Source organism: Anabrus simplex, chromosome 4 (assembly GCF_040414725.1).
Source record: "Anabrus simplex isolate iqAnaSimp1 chromosome 4, ASM4041472v1, whole genome shotgun sequence".
In the NCBI taxonomy this organism is placed as follows: domain Eukaryota; kingdom Metazoa; phylum Arthropoda; class Insecta; order Orthoptera; family Tettigoniidae; genus Anabrus; species Anabrus simplex.
In genome coordinates this window covers 74,998,587-75,011,007 of record NC_090268.1, presented here as the reverse complement: position 1 = coordinate 75,011,007, position 12,421 = coordinate 74,998,587, and the positions used below count along the sequence as shown (strand labels likewise).

General features: G+C 38.9%; 1 protein-coding gene across 1 annotated transcript in view; it reads right to left on the bottom strand.

Annotated features, from left to right (window-relative positions):
• Positions 1-12,421, bottom strand: part of LOC136871633 (IQ domain-containing protein K) — a 79,209-nt gene that overhangs the window by 37,068 nt on the left and 29,720 nt on the right. The window contains exon 3 of the mRNA XM_067145112.2: positions 8,883-8,980. Coding sequence (XP_067001213.2) covers positions 8,883-8,972 — 90 coding nt within the window. The 5' untranslated portion in view covers positions 8,973-8,980. The remainder of the gene's footprint in view (positions 1-8,882; positions 8,981-12,421) is intronic.

Genomic DNA, 12,421 nt, shown 5'->3' with positions numbered 1-12,421 from the left:
TTATTATTAGTTAAAAATCTCAAATTTTTCATTTCTACTCCCAACATCATTATTATGTCCAAAATATAAAAAGTAAATTCTTCTTCTTCTTCTTCAAATATTTATTTATTATTATTATTATTATTATTATTATTATTATTTCACGTTTACACTACCGTTAGCGATCTTTATGGTTAAATGCATAAACCTTTACAATTTCAGTCTACTTTGGCACTAAGCAAGTGATTTACGACAAGATTCACTTGGAGTATGATTATTATTATTATTACTATTAAAAATGGAAAGATGATATTTTAATTTCCACTCTTCAGAATTTAGTCACATATGTTAAATCCCGTTATGAACCACTAAGATCTGCTTTATATCGGTTGGGACAACACGGTATTCGGGACCGTACCTTCAATTTCGTACTGCCGTTAATTTTATATGGGGACACACGTCCTCCCAAGACACATCTCACAACCTATGGCACATCGCGGCTGGGCAAATACCTCCAATGCCGGCGATTGCTGAACTATTCCTTCCAATTTGAAGTCCGTTTCCTTTTATCGGAACTCTTCAAACATTTAATTCATAAATTAATCCTCGGTGCGTGGATTCTACCACTAATAACACCGGCATATGCATTTTATATCATCTTAGGCCTTGAGATTCATCTATTTCATCATTACAAACAATACGGCTCAATTTATTTCACGCCGGATATTCGTCCCTCATGACTTCCAACTCTAAATATGGGCTCAAACCACTCTGGGCTCTTAACATATCGTGACCATTCTAATTCACGTGCCTCTATCGCTTTTAAACAAATTTTAATGGTTAAAATAAAGTCCAAAAACGTGAAATCAACAATTTACGTAAATCAAACTGATTACGCGAATGAAAGTCTTTAACGCTACATGTCATCTCCACATTGATTATTATTTGCACTAGCTAACTCACGAAGCACTGTCATTATTATTATTATACTTTAACTTGCAAACGCACAAATATTATTATTATTATTATTAATTTACTTTCCTTTGTCAACTCACAAACATTATTATTATTAGTATTTTAATGACCTTCCATACGCAACACAAATTTTACATACTCTGGCTCTTTCATAATCTGGCTGTCAGGTAGAAAATATTCCTAATTAAAATACAAATGATCACCGCAGTGATTGAAAATCAAATAAATGGGTTAGCACAAAAAAGGAATTTAACACTTGAAATGAACTTAAGTCAAAGTATTATAAACAGCATGCATTAATTGAAAGAAATATATCCCATATTTACATTATATACAACAAACAAATACTCAAATTAATTAATCTAACCCATTATTACGTTAATATAAATTAGTTCGTCCGTCTAACAAAAAAATAAAATCATGGACTCGGGAGGCTGACCATGTTAAGTAACCATAATTAATTTACACTGAACCCCGTTTAGTCGCGATAACATCCCCCAAATATCAAATTTGTGTACTCATTCCTATGTAGAATTCCATTGTCTCGTAGCGGATGAGATATAGGCCTTACGGCCCCATGGTGATTTACTCGTCCATCATGTTGCACAATATAAATTTAACACAATAAAACACTTCTGGGTGACTACCCATGATTACCACCTTATTACACTATTTTATACAAGAATACTAATAACAAAAAAAACACTTATAGGTGCTCCTAGACCCCTGACACTCGCACAATATACTCTTCATATACGCCCGAAACACACGTCGTGACACATTACGACGAAATGTCGTTCATTTCAACCGGCGCGTATCACGTCTTCAACCGGCACTTCCTGGTTTATTTCTAAGCCGTCTTGATAATCGCCTAACTCCTATAGTTCCCTGCTCGGATGGTTATTCACCGTCTATCTTGAACTATTTACTTCAGGCTCCGCACACTGCCTTCCAAAGGTACTATTGGCGTTCCGTTAATTATTTATTATTTAATCACATGACATTTATTAAATTCAACATACAGTTGTACTGATTATTTACACTCGGTACTATGAATAATCTCACTGTTCGTCTTCATTCTCCTAATAACTCACGCACTTTCAGCTCTAACTGACTTCGAATGCGTCCCGAGGTACTGACTTACAGAGTCAACGTGTCAGAGTCTCAACTGCTTCATACGACTGACACGACTGGTGACCGATAACGACTGGTGACTGGTAAGAACTGAGTGAGTGAGGTCCGACCGGTCACAACTGGTGACTTCAAACGACTGGGTGATGTGAGGTTCGACCGGTCACAACTGGTGACTTCAAACGACTGGGTGATGTGAGGTTCCACTACTGGACTTTTATGGACGATATGGTTTCCCGCCGGGGTCATCCGCGGTCATCTCCTGGAGAGGGGGGGTGGTTATCCTAAATCGGCATATGCAGGTGGATTTGGATCTCTTGCTTTATCCTACTTAATACACTGGCGATACACATTCATGTGTCGTATTCTGAACTCATATCGTTCGGTGATCACGGAAATATCACTTAATTCCTGTCCTCCACCTTTCGCGCGCTAACTCGGCGTTCCTGATGGCGTGCTCATCTCGACCAATGGCGAGATAGCGTGGGTCATTTCCACGAATTCATTACTTTAATTTATTATGATTACAATTAATCAACATGGGAATGATATCACAAAAATCCCCTCTATTCAATTATGTGGTTGGAATAATTTAATTATTGTTATCGGAGAAACTAACTGGAGTTCACTCTGAGTTTTTCTTATGTTGGCTTATCTGCGGACCTATGATAAATTTTCCCATTGGTCAACACCGCTTCGGTTAGTTTGAAATCTCTTCCTTGTAACGTGACAACACCAAATGCCTTGGGCGTGGAAAAACTGGTACGTCATATTCTCGGTATTGGTGATACATCTGCTCGCCCTTGGTCCGAAATATATACTCTTTCACTTCCTCGTAGTCATTATTCTGTTGTTGTGAGCTCTAGATTTAATCCTCTTAGCTTCTGACCAGGAAACCTTCTCCCCATAATGACAAGCTTAACTATGGCGACGGCTTGTAGCGAGCACGGCTGGCTATGTTGAAATTCTCCCATCCACACAAAACGGACACTGTATTCCATTTAATATTCCTATATATATGTATTTATCTTCTAAAAAACCAAATCATGAAACTAGGGCCTATCTCATCAGGGTACAATACACAGGTGTCAGTGCATTTTCCTGTCTTAGTCCAGTTTCAATTTTGAACTATCCTGTTTTGTCCATTTGTGTCCTGATATAATTCCCCTTCTTCTTCATCTTGAACCAGCTCCAGTTTCCTGGGTGTGGTGAATGAGTGCTTTCCATTTACTTCTGTCCATGTAGAGGTTTTCTTCCAAAACCAGCTGCAAATCCAGACCTCGTCCAGGTAGATCATTTCTAATTTGATTGATCCATTTTTTCCTATGCTGACCTCTTGATCTTTTGCCTTCGATTTCCTTCTCAAACCACACTCTAGCTGTTCTTTGTGGGTCTATTCTTTTGAGATGACCAAACCATTTCAGCTTGGTTCTGACACAGATTCCGAAAGGGATTGTTTCACTTGGACAAAATGGCATATCTCATCATTTCTTATTATTTTGTCCCTTTTTGTTTTCTGAATCATAGTTCTTAAGAACTTCAGTTCCACTGCTTGTAGTTTGCTGATATTTCTGTTGGTTTGGATGCAGGTTTTTAGAATGTATGTGTTAACTAGTAGTAAAAAAAAAGCTCCTGTAGGGTACTAACTTTGATCTTAATGGAATTTGCTTAACCCAAAGAAGTTTTCTCACAAGATGATAAAACTGTGCTCCATTCTGTACTCTACTAGTGATTTCTGTAGTTTGATAATAATAATAATTTCATGTGGCTATTTCCAGCCGGGTATAGCCCTTGTAAGGCAGACCCTCCGATGAGGGTGGGCGGCATCTGCCATGTGGAGGTAACTGCGTGTTATTGTGGTGGAGGATAGTGTTATGTGTGGTGTGTGAGTTGCAGGGATGTTGGGGACAGCACAAACACCCAGCTCCCGAGCCACTGGAATTAGCCAATGGAGGTTAAAATCCCCAACCCGGCCGGGAGTCGAACCCGGGACCTTCTGAACTGAAGGCCAGTACGCTGACCATTCAGCCAACGAGTCGGACATTTCTACAGATGATCAGCTATCTGTTGTTACTACCCTGCCAAGATAATGGAACTGATGGACTTGTTCCAACTTGGATCCATCTAGAGTGATATGTAGTACTACAGTATATAAAATGCACTATTTCATTAATTTTTATTGTTCCTGTGTCAGACTATCTGAAACATTTGCCCTTGGGACAATATTGTAGGCCTTTTATGAAAAATATTCTTCTTTTCTTCAGCATTTGTCCCTCCTGCTGTAGGGGTCCGCTACATGGATTCATAGTCTCCATTTAGTTCTGTCCTGGGCCAGGTCAGGGAGGAGACTGATACTCTTCAGATCTTTGTGAAGTATATCGACCCATACTGTTTTGGTCGTCCTTTTGGTCTCCTACCAGTGACTTCTAACATGTAACCTGTCTTCGCGATAGTGTCAGCGTCTGCCCTTAGTACATGTCCAAACCATCATAGATGACTCTCACATATTTTTTCTTGAGTCGATGCAACGCCAAATCTCTCCCTGATGGATTCATTGGAGATGCAATCCAGTTTAGCAATGCCAGCTGTCCATCTCAGCATCTTAGTCTCCACGACACCCAGTCAACGCTCTGTCTCAGTCGTAGTCGGCCAACATTCGCAACCATACAGTGCAACAGGTTGGATGACAGTATGGTAGATTTTTTATTTCAGATTATCTTTCATCCTCCGGTTGCAAGTGATGCCAGTTGTTGTTCTCCATTTCATCCAGGCTGCGGATACACTTTGACCTCTTCGACAAGTCGGCTGTCATCAGTGATCATAGAGCCAAGATATTTGAATCTTGTCACTCGCGGCAGGTCCTTACCGTCTTCCTGAATGGTTCTGATAATGAAGCTGGTTGACTGTTGCCATTTCCTGTTTCTCTTGGCACAGGCCAGAACAACATGTACCCTCCAGTATTATTAATGACAGTATAGGAGCTGCTGCTGTATGGGAGGTGCTGAGTAATGACATTCAGAGAAGACTTAGGGCATCTGAGTGAAGTTGTCATGTTGCAATAACAATTTCTAGCCTAGTGAGGAAAGCAGCGGCGAACTACCTCACTCTTCATCTTACCTAATATGCCTCATTACGGCAATACCATCAGTTTCTGTATAACTGCATAACCTTTGGTAGTGTTTGAGGATCCATTCCAGCCTATGAGATGAAGACTTAACAATGAAGCTAGCCTGTACTGTTAATCTTCCAATTTTGAAACCAAACTTCTCTTTCACAATTTGCTTACGTCACATCAACACAGATAGGTCTTATGGCAATGATGGGATGGGAAAGGTCTAGGAGTGGGAAGGAAGCAACCATGGCTTTAATTAAGGTACAGCCCCAGCATTTGCTTGGTGTAAAAATGGGAAACCATGGAAGGCCATCAGGGCTGCTGACAGCGGGGCTTGAACCCACTATCTCCAGAATACAAGCTGACAGCTATGTAACCCAAACCGCACAGCCACTTGCTTGGCAAAACCAAACTACTCTTCTTCTAAGTTTAATGCAGTCTCACTGACAAGTGAGTGAAGTTTGATAATGGTTGCCCACTTTTCACAGTTTGCAAGAGTTATATGATACTAGTGGATGAAGGCATTTTACAAGACACCATCTTTATAGAAATTTTCTTTACAGGTTATTATTTTAATGGGGTTGCCACTCAAAAAGATATTTCTTAATTCCAACATAATTGGTCTGTTAATGAAAATTATAAATTTTTCAGTTAACTCATCCTTGGTTGCCAGTGTTTTGCTCCAGCATGCCAATTTGGGCTCATCAGGTGGTAACAGGCACATCTAGCAAGCCTCATGGCTAGTGCATATAGTGGAGGCCACTGCGTAGGCTACTTGGAAGATTGGTATTTCATACCTACTAACAGGTTTTAGTGCAGCTATTTCTAAAATGAGATGGATGTTGAATGATATATTTCTATGTCATTATATCCATGGAGAGTCATCACCCATGTAGCGGACCTCTTCCACCCAAAGCTCTTAACTTCTCTATGAATTTGAGCTATAAATTATTCACCATTTGTTTCTTACATAATTTTATATCACACGAGATATCCCATTGACCATCTCAACAGCAGTAGCAGTAGAGTTTGGAAAAACAAATGGGTAAACAAATGATACTTAATTCATGATACCATCGCTAGGTGACTAGTGTTAACTGCATGTCCGAAGGGTAGACTTATGACGCAGCAGTGATCAACAGTTATATTATTCTTTCATAAAACAAAAAGCATTGTTGTGACTCACAGGTGTTTTCAATACCAATTTAAGACAAAATGGGCCCCTTACAACAACACCATTTACAAGCTGTATGAGAAATTTATATGGGAAAGAACAATATTGGAATCAAAGCGACCTCATCCGAAACCTGTCTGTTCGCTGGAGAATATGGAAGCAGCATGAGTTGTTGTACAGAGGAGGTCTGGGACATTGTGTAGAAAGGCAGCAGTACACTGGGAATATCCAAATGCTCTGTTCACCTGATTCTTAAAAATGACTCCCATATGTACCCGTACAAGATGACCGTTGTGCGTAAGTTCACTGATTAACACAAACGGCAGAGACTGCTTGCTGGGCGGATAATAACTAACAAACTCTTACCAATGTTTGGTTTTCTGATGAGGTGCATTTTAATTTGGATGGTAGTGTGATTAAAAAACAAAAACTGAGAATCACAAGTGCTTCACGTAAAACATCATGCTCTGAGGATTGCAGTATGGCTCACAATTTCCAGTCATGGAATTACTGGACCCCCCTTTTTTTTTTTCTTTTTTTTTTTTTTTTAGAAGAAATTGTGAGCAATGTGCTCTACTTGAGCATGCTCTGCAATAACTTTGTTCTGTAGCTCCTTGCTATTGCATTGCCCTTCCAAAATGCAGTGGTTCATGTAAGATGAAACAAGGCTGCATACTGCGATCATTGTGTTGGATTTCTTATATGAATGTTTCAACATGCAGATTATTTCACACAGTTTTCCAGATCGTTTCAGGGATGGCCAAATTCCTCCCCCCCCCCCCCAGGTAGTCTAGATCTCGACCCATGTGACTGTTTTTATTGGGGTAATTAAAGGGAAAGATTTCACCAAAATGTTTGCAAAATCAAATGGAGCTCAAAATCTTATTCATGACCATATTGAGAATGTGCTGAGTTGGAAGAATTTTCCATAGTGCACTGTGGTTGCCCAGTTGTACTTCCTCTTAAAACAACAATCACCACCACCACTGCACTGTCTATTGTGGCAAATGTTTGTTTGAAATTATATTCACAATTAATTTTTTATTCAACAACAAAAGGGCAGATCATTTCATATGCCACCTTGTAGCAGGTACAGGGCAGGACAGCTAATAATTCTGGTCATAAAATACATTCAAAAAACAGCAAAATAACACATTTTCTATATGATTTTAAAATATATGATTTTAAATTAGATTTGGCCTATGCTGACGACTTGGTCTTAATGGCAGATTGTGCCGAAAGCCTGCAGTCTAATATCTTGGAACTTGAAAATAGGTGCAATGAGTATGGTATGAAAATTAGCCTCTCGAAGACTAAATTGATGTCAGTAGGTAAGAAATTCAACAGAATTGAATGTCAGATTGGTGATACAAAGCTAGAACAGGTCAATAATTTCAAGTATTTAGGTTGTGTGTTCTCCCAAGATGGTAATATATTAAGTGAGATTGAATCAAGGTGTAGTAAAGCTAATGCAGTGAGCTTGCAGTTGCGATCAGCAGTATTCTGTAAGAAGGAAGTCAGCTCCCAGACGAAACTATCTTTACATCGGTCTGTTTTCAGACCAACTTTGCTTTACGGGAGCGAAAGCTGGGTGGACTCAGGATATCTTATTCATAAATTAGAAGTAACAGACATGAAAGTAGCAAGAATGATTGCTGGTAAAAACAGGTGGGAACAATGGCAGGAGGGTACTCAGAATGAGGAGATAAAGGCTAATTTAGGTATGAACTCGATGGATGAAGCTGTACGCATAAACCGGCTTCAGTGGTGGGGTCGTGTGAGGCGAATGGAGGAGGATAGGTTACCTAGGAGAATAATGGACTCTGCTGTGGAGGGTAAGAGAAGTAGAAGGAGACCAAGACAACGATGGTTAGACTCGGTTTCTAACGATTTAAAGATAAGAGGTATAGAACTAAATGAGGCCACAACACTAGTTGCAAATCGAGGATTGTGGCGACGTTTAGTAAATTCTCAGAGGCTTGCAGACTGAATGCTGAAAGGCATAACAGTCTATAAAGATAATGTATGTATGTATGTTATAAATGAAAATATGGTAAGTAGGTAGGTAAGGGTTATTCTGCCCGAAGGCAGGTCCGAACCTCCGCAGAGGTGTTCCTGAGCCGGAGTTTACGTGCGGTAGGGTGGCCAGTTCCTTTCCGCTCCTCCATTCCCTCACCTCCCACCAACAGCGTGTGGCAACCCATCCAACTCCTGACCACGCCCAATGTTGCTTAACTTTGGAGATCTCACGGGATCCGGTGTTTCAACATGGCTACGGCCATTATATGGTAAGTGAATAGGTCAACATACTGCTTACTGCCTTCTTACATTCATGTGACCTTTGATGTTGCACAGTATTGTCCATTAGTTACAACCAAACATTTAAAAAACCACAGATCTTGAATAACATTATAGCCCTTGTGTAACACACTATGGTCCTTCAGTTGCATCTACACATTTCGTGATCATCATCAAAGCATGTGAGTCAGTCAAATATTGAGATTATCATACCTGGAGACATTCCCATTTGATAGCCTGTTGAAGAGTGTCCTCTATTGCTGGCAGGAGTAAGGGCATAATCTGTCGGTCCAGATATTGCATTGCACTCTCTGAAACAATCAGATATCAGAAGAAATACGTACATTGTAACGTAACAACAAGAGGAATGAAAAGAGTCATTTATCCCAGTACATAGAATTTTTACGAATACCCACTTAGCATTTTGCTGTAGTTGGGATATTTCCCAGTTATCTGTTGTAACAGGTGTACTGTGTGCCTCACCTGGTTCACCTTAGACAATATGAAATGAATTGTATCCTATGGTCTCACAGTTAGTTGGTTTGAGAACTGGTCAACCTGAGGAATATCTATGTTGGACCAATCTGAATTTGTTCAGCAGTTATATACGGATGGTATTACACTTGCCCTTCTCTTCCTTTTTTTTACAATTTGTTTTACGTCACACCGACACAGATAGGTCTTATGGTGATGATGGGATAGGAAAGGTTTAGGAGGTAGGAAAGAAGTGGCCATGGCCTTAATGAAGGTACAGCTCCAGCACTTGGCTGGTGTGAAAATGGGAAAACATGGAAAACCATCTTCAGGGCTGCCGACAATAGGGCTCGAACCCACTATCTCCTGGATGCAAGCTCACAGCTGCGCGCCCCTAACTGCACAGACAACTCGCCCAGTTCTCTTCCTATCACTCTTACATTTTGAGTGTTAAGAGGCACTTCTTCATGTTACATTATTTCTAATTCTTGTATTTAATTTTGATGTCATTTTTAACTATTGTTACAAAGCTTTGTATGAGACTTGAGAAAAGTGGCAATTACAGACTATAAATCTCATGTTTGATCCTTATTGATGGTTGAACTTCTTATAAATTGTCAAATTGTGTTTAATTATCCTCCTAGTCAATATATAATACGGTGTACATCTAGTTATTATGAACTTTCAGTTAGACATGTTTCAACAACATAGGGTCATCCTCAGTAAAATACATTATAGTAATCTAAAAATATTAGACATATGATTGTATACAGAGCTTGTTAAAAAATTTTCCTTAAAAATCATGATGAAATTAAAATATGAGGATGTGATCATGAAAAGGTCTTTGTGCTGGTGGTCTTTTTGTTGTAACTTCCTCGTTGCTCCTTGTTGCAGTTAAAATATATCTGTACACTGTTGACTCTCAATTATTGTGTTAAGTAAGAGGCTAAGAATATGTGAGCTGGTAGTGAAGTTGAACCGTCTGATTCCTAATGTTGCGTGGCCCGCTTGAACTTCCCGTGTTTGCTGACTGTGAAGTCCAGCTCTCATTTGAGAGAACAGAGAACAGATATTTGCATTTATGTCTATGAATTCATGTTAGTTTCTAATAAATGGTTAGCAAAGACAGATTTTACATTTTTCTCATTTGCCTTGATTTGTTATATATACCATGTTTTAAAATTTTGACTATTTTGTCCCTCTTAGAATTGAGGCACCGGCCCCGTGGTGTAGGGGTAATGTGCCTGCCTCTTGCCCGCAGGCCCCGGGTTCGATTCCAGGCCAGGCCAAGGAATTTTACCTGGACCCGAGGGTTGGTTCGAGGTCCACTCAGCCTACGTGATTAGAAATGAGGAGCTATCTGATGGCGAGATAGCAGCCCCGGTCTAGAAAGCCAAGAATAACGGCCGAGAGGATTCGTCATGCTGACCACATGACACCTCGTAATCTGCAGGCCTTTGGGCTGAGCAGCGGTCACTTGGTAGGCTAAGGCCCTTCAAGGGCTGTAGTGCCATGGGGTTTTTTTTAGTTTTAGAATTGAGGCATTTAGAATATTTTATTTTCATTTTCTTTAAGTATAGTAAGTTGTGCATGTAAATGCTATGAATATTTCTTATGGATTTCATTTCATTAACAGCTCAATTCTGTGTTTTCAGTGCTGTCTTATACACTAATTTTCTGAATTTTTGGGCTGGTTTTTGGGCTTATATCTAACAAATGTAACTGATGAAGCCCATAATTTATCACTAGATAATACTTCTCATTCAAATCTATTCTTCCCATTTCTCTCTCAAAGAATCTCATTTTGCTAATTACTCAGAGTTGCCAGTGGTGCCAGATTTTCACACCCAGGAGGTACAATGGGATGATATGAGATTAAACATCCTGAAGCAAGGATTATGCTGGATCTGATTGTCCTGAGGGCTCATAGAGTATCAAGCAAATTTCAACATTTACGCTTAGCAAAGAGTACAGAGGATAGACAAATGCAAAATACATGATTCAACAAGCCTCAAGATTAAAACCATTATTCAAAGATGTTATCATGAAATAAAAGAGTTTATTCTCTATTAACTCTAGGCTATATGTTTTTCCAAGGTTAATGTTTCTTCTATCCACTAGGCAAGAAACTTGGCTGATAATGAGTACTCAGCTATGGTCTCTCCAAATGATATTGCATATAGTGAAATACAATCACAGAAGTTTTATTCATTTGTTTTCTTCATATGAGTTCAGGATATTACTTACTACACTGCCTGCTTTTAGTTTTAACTCTTCAGTAGGTATTTTCATCAGATACAAAAGAGGAATGTCATCTGCAGACAAATTTAATTGCACTCCTACAATTTGGACCACATCATTGATAGATATTTATTTATTTCTTAATTCCAACGAGCCAAAGGCTCATACAGAGGAATTGTACAATGAATAATATATTCAATGGCAGATCTACAAACTCTGATACTTACAATGATATAATCAGGTGACTTAAACAGTAAAAGTAGAGACATCAATACAGAAAGTGTAAAAAAAGAAAACACCATTCTATAGTTCCTTAATTATACTAAGATTCTTAAACTATTTAGTACTACAAGTGAGTAACAATACAACAGGATTGACAAAGTGGGGCGGGTGGTTGTTTTAAACATTACCTATTCATATTTATATTTGACCTATGATGTATCTATTCCATAGATTTTCCTTTGCCTTTCGCTTGAAAGTTATTAAAGTAGGGGCAATTTTTACGTCAGCAGGAAGTTTGTTGTATGCTTGAATTGCTGAGCATTTACAACTGTTCTTCCATATTTTGAAGAGTGGATGTGATACAAGGCTAAATCATCTGCATGTCTAGTTTGATACCTGTGGTTGTCTGAATTGGTTGTTAAAGTAGTGTTGTGAAATATTATGTTTCTTTTTATTTTATACTTTAGTATAACAGAATGAAACTCTGTAATTATGCTGAGAGGTAGAATTTTAGTCTGAGTGTACAGGTCTTTTACTGGGGTGTATAATGCTAAGTTAAATATGTTCCTTATTGCCCTGCTTTGTATTACCATTAGTTCATTCAGGGAAGACTTTATACAATGTGACCAAATTACACATAAGTACTGCAAGAGGCTATGTACTAGTGAATAATAATTTGTAGGAGGAGGTGTTTAGGGAGTAAATATCTAAGTCTGTTTAGAAACCCAGCAACTGGAGCGATTTTCTTAGTTATGTATTCAACATGATCATTCCAGGTCAGGTTCTCATCAATAATGAATCCAAGAGATTTCACT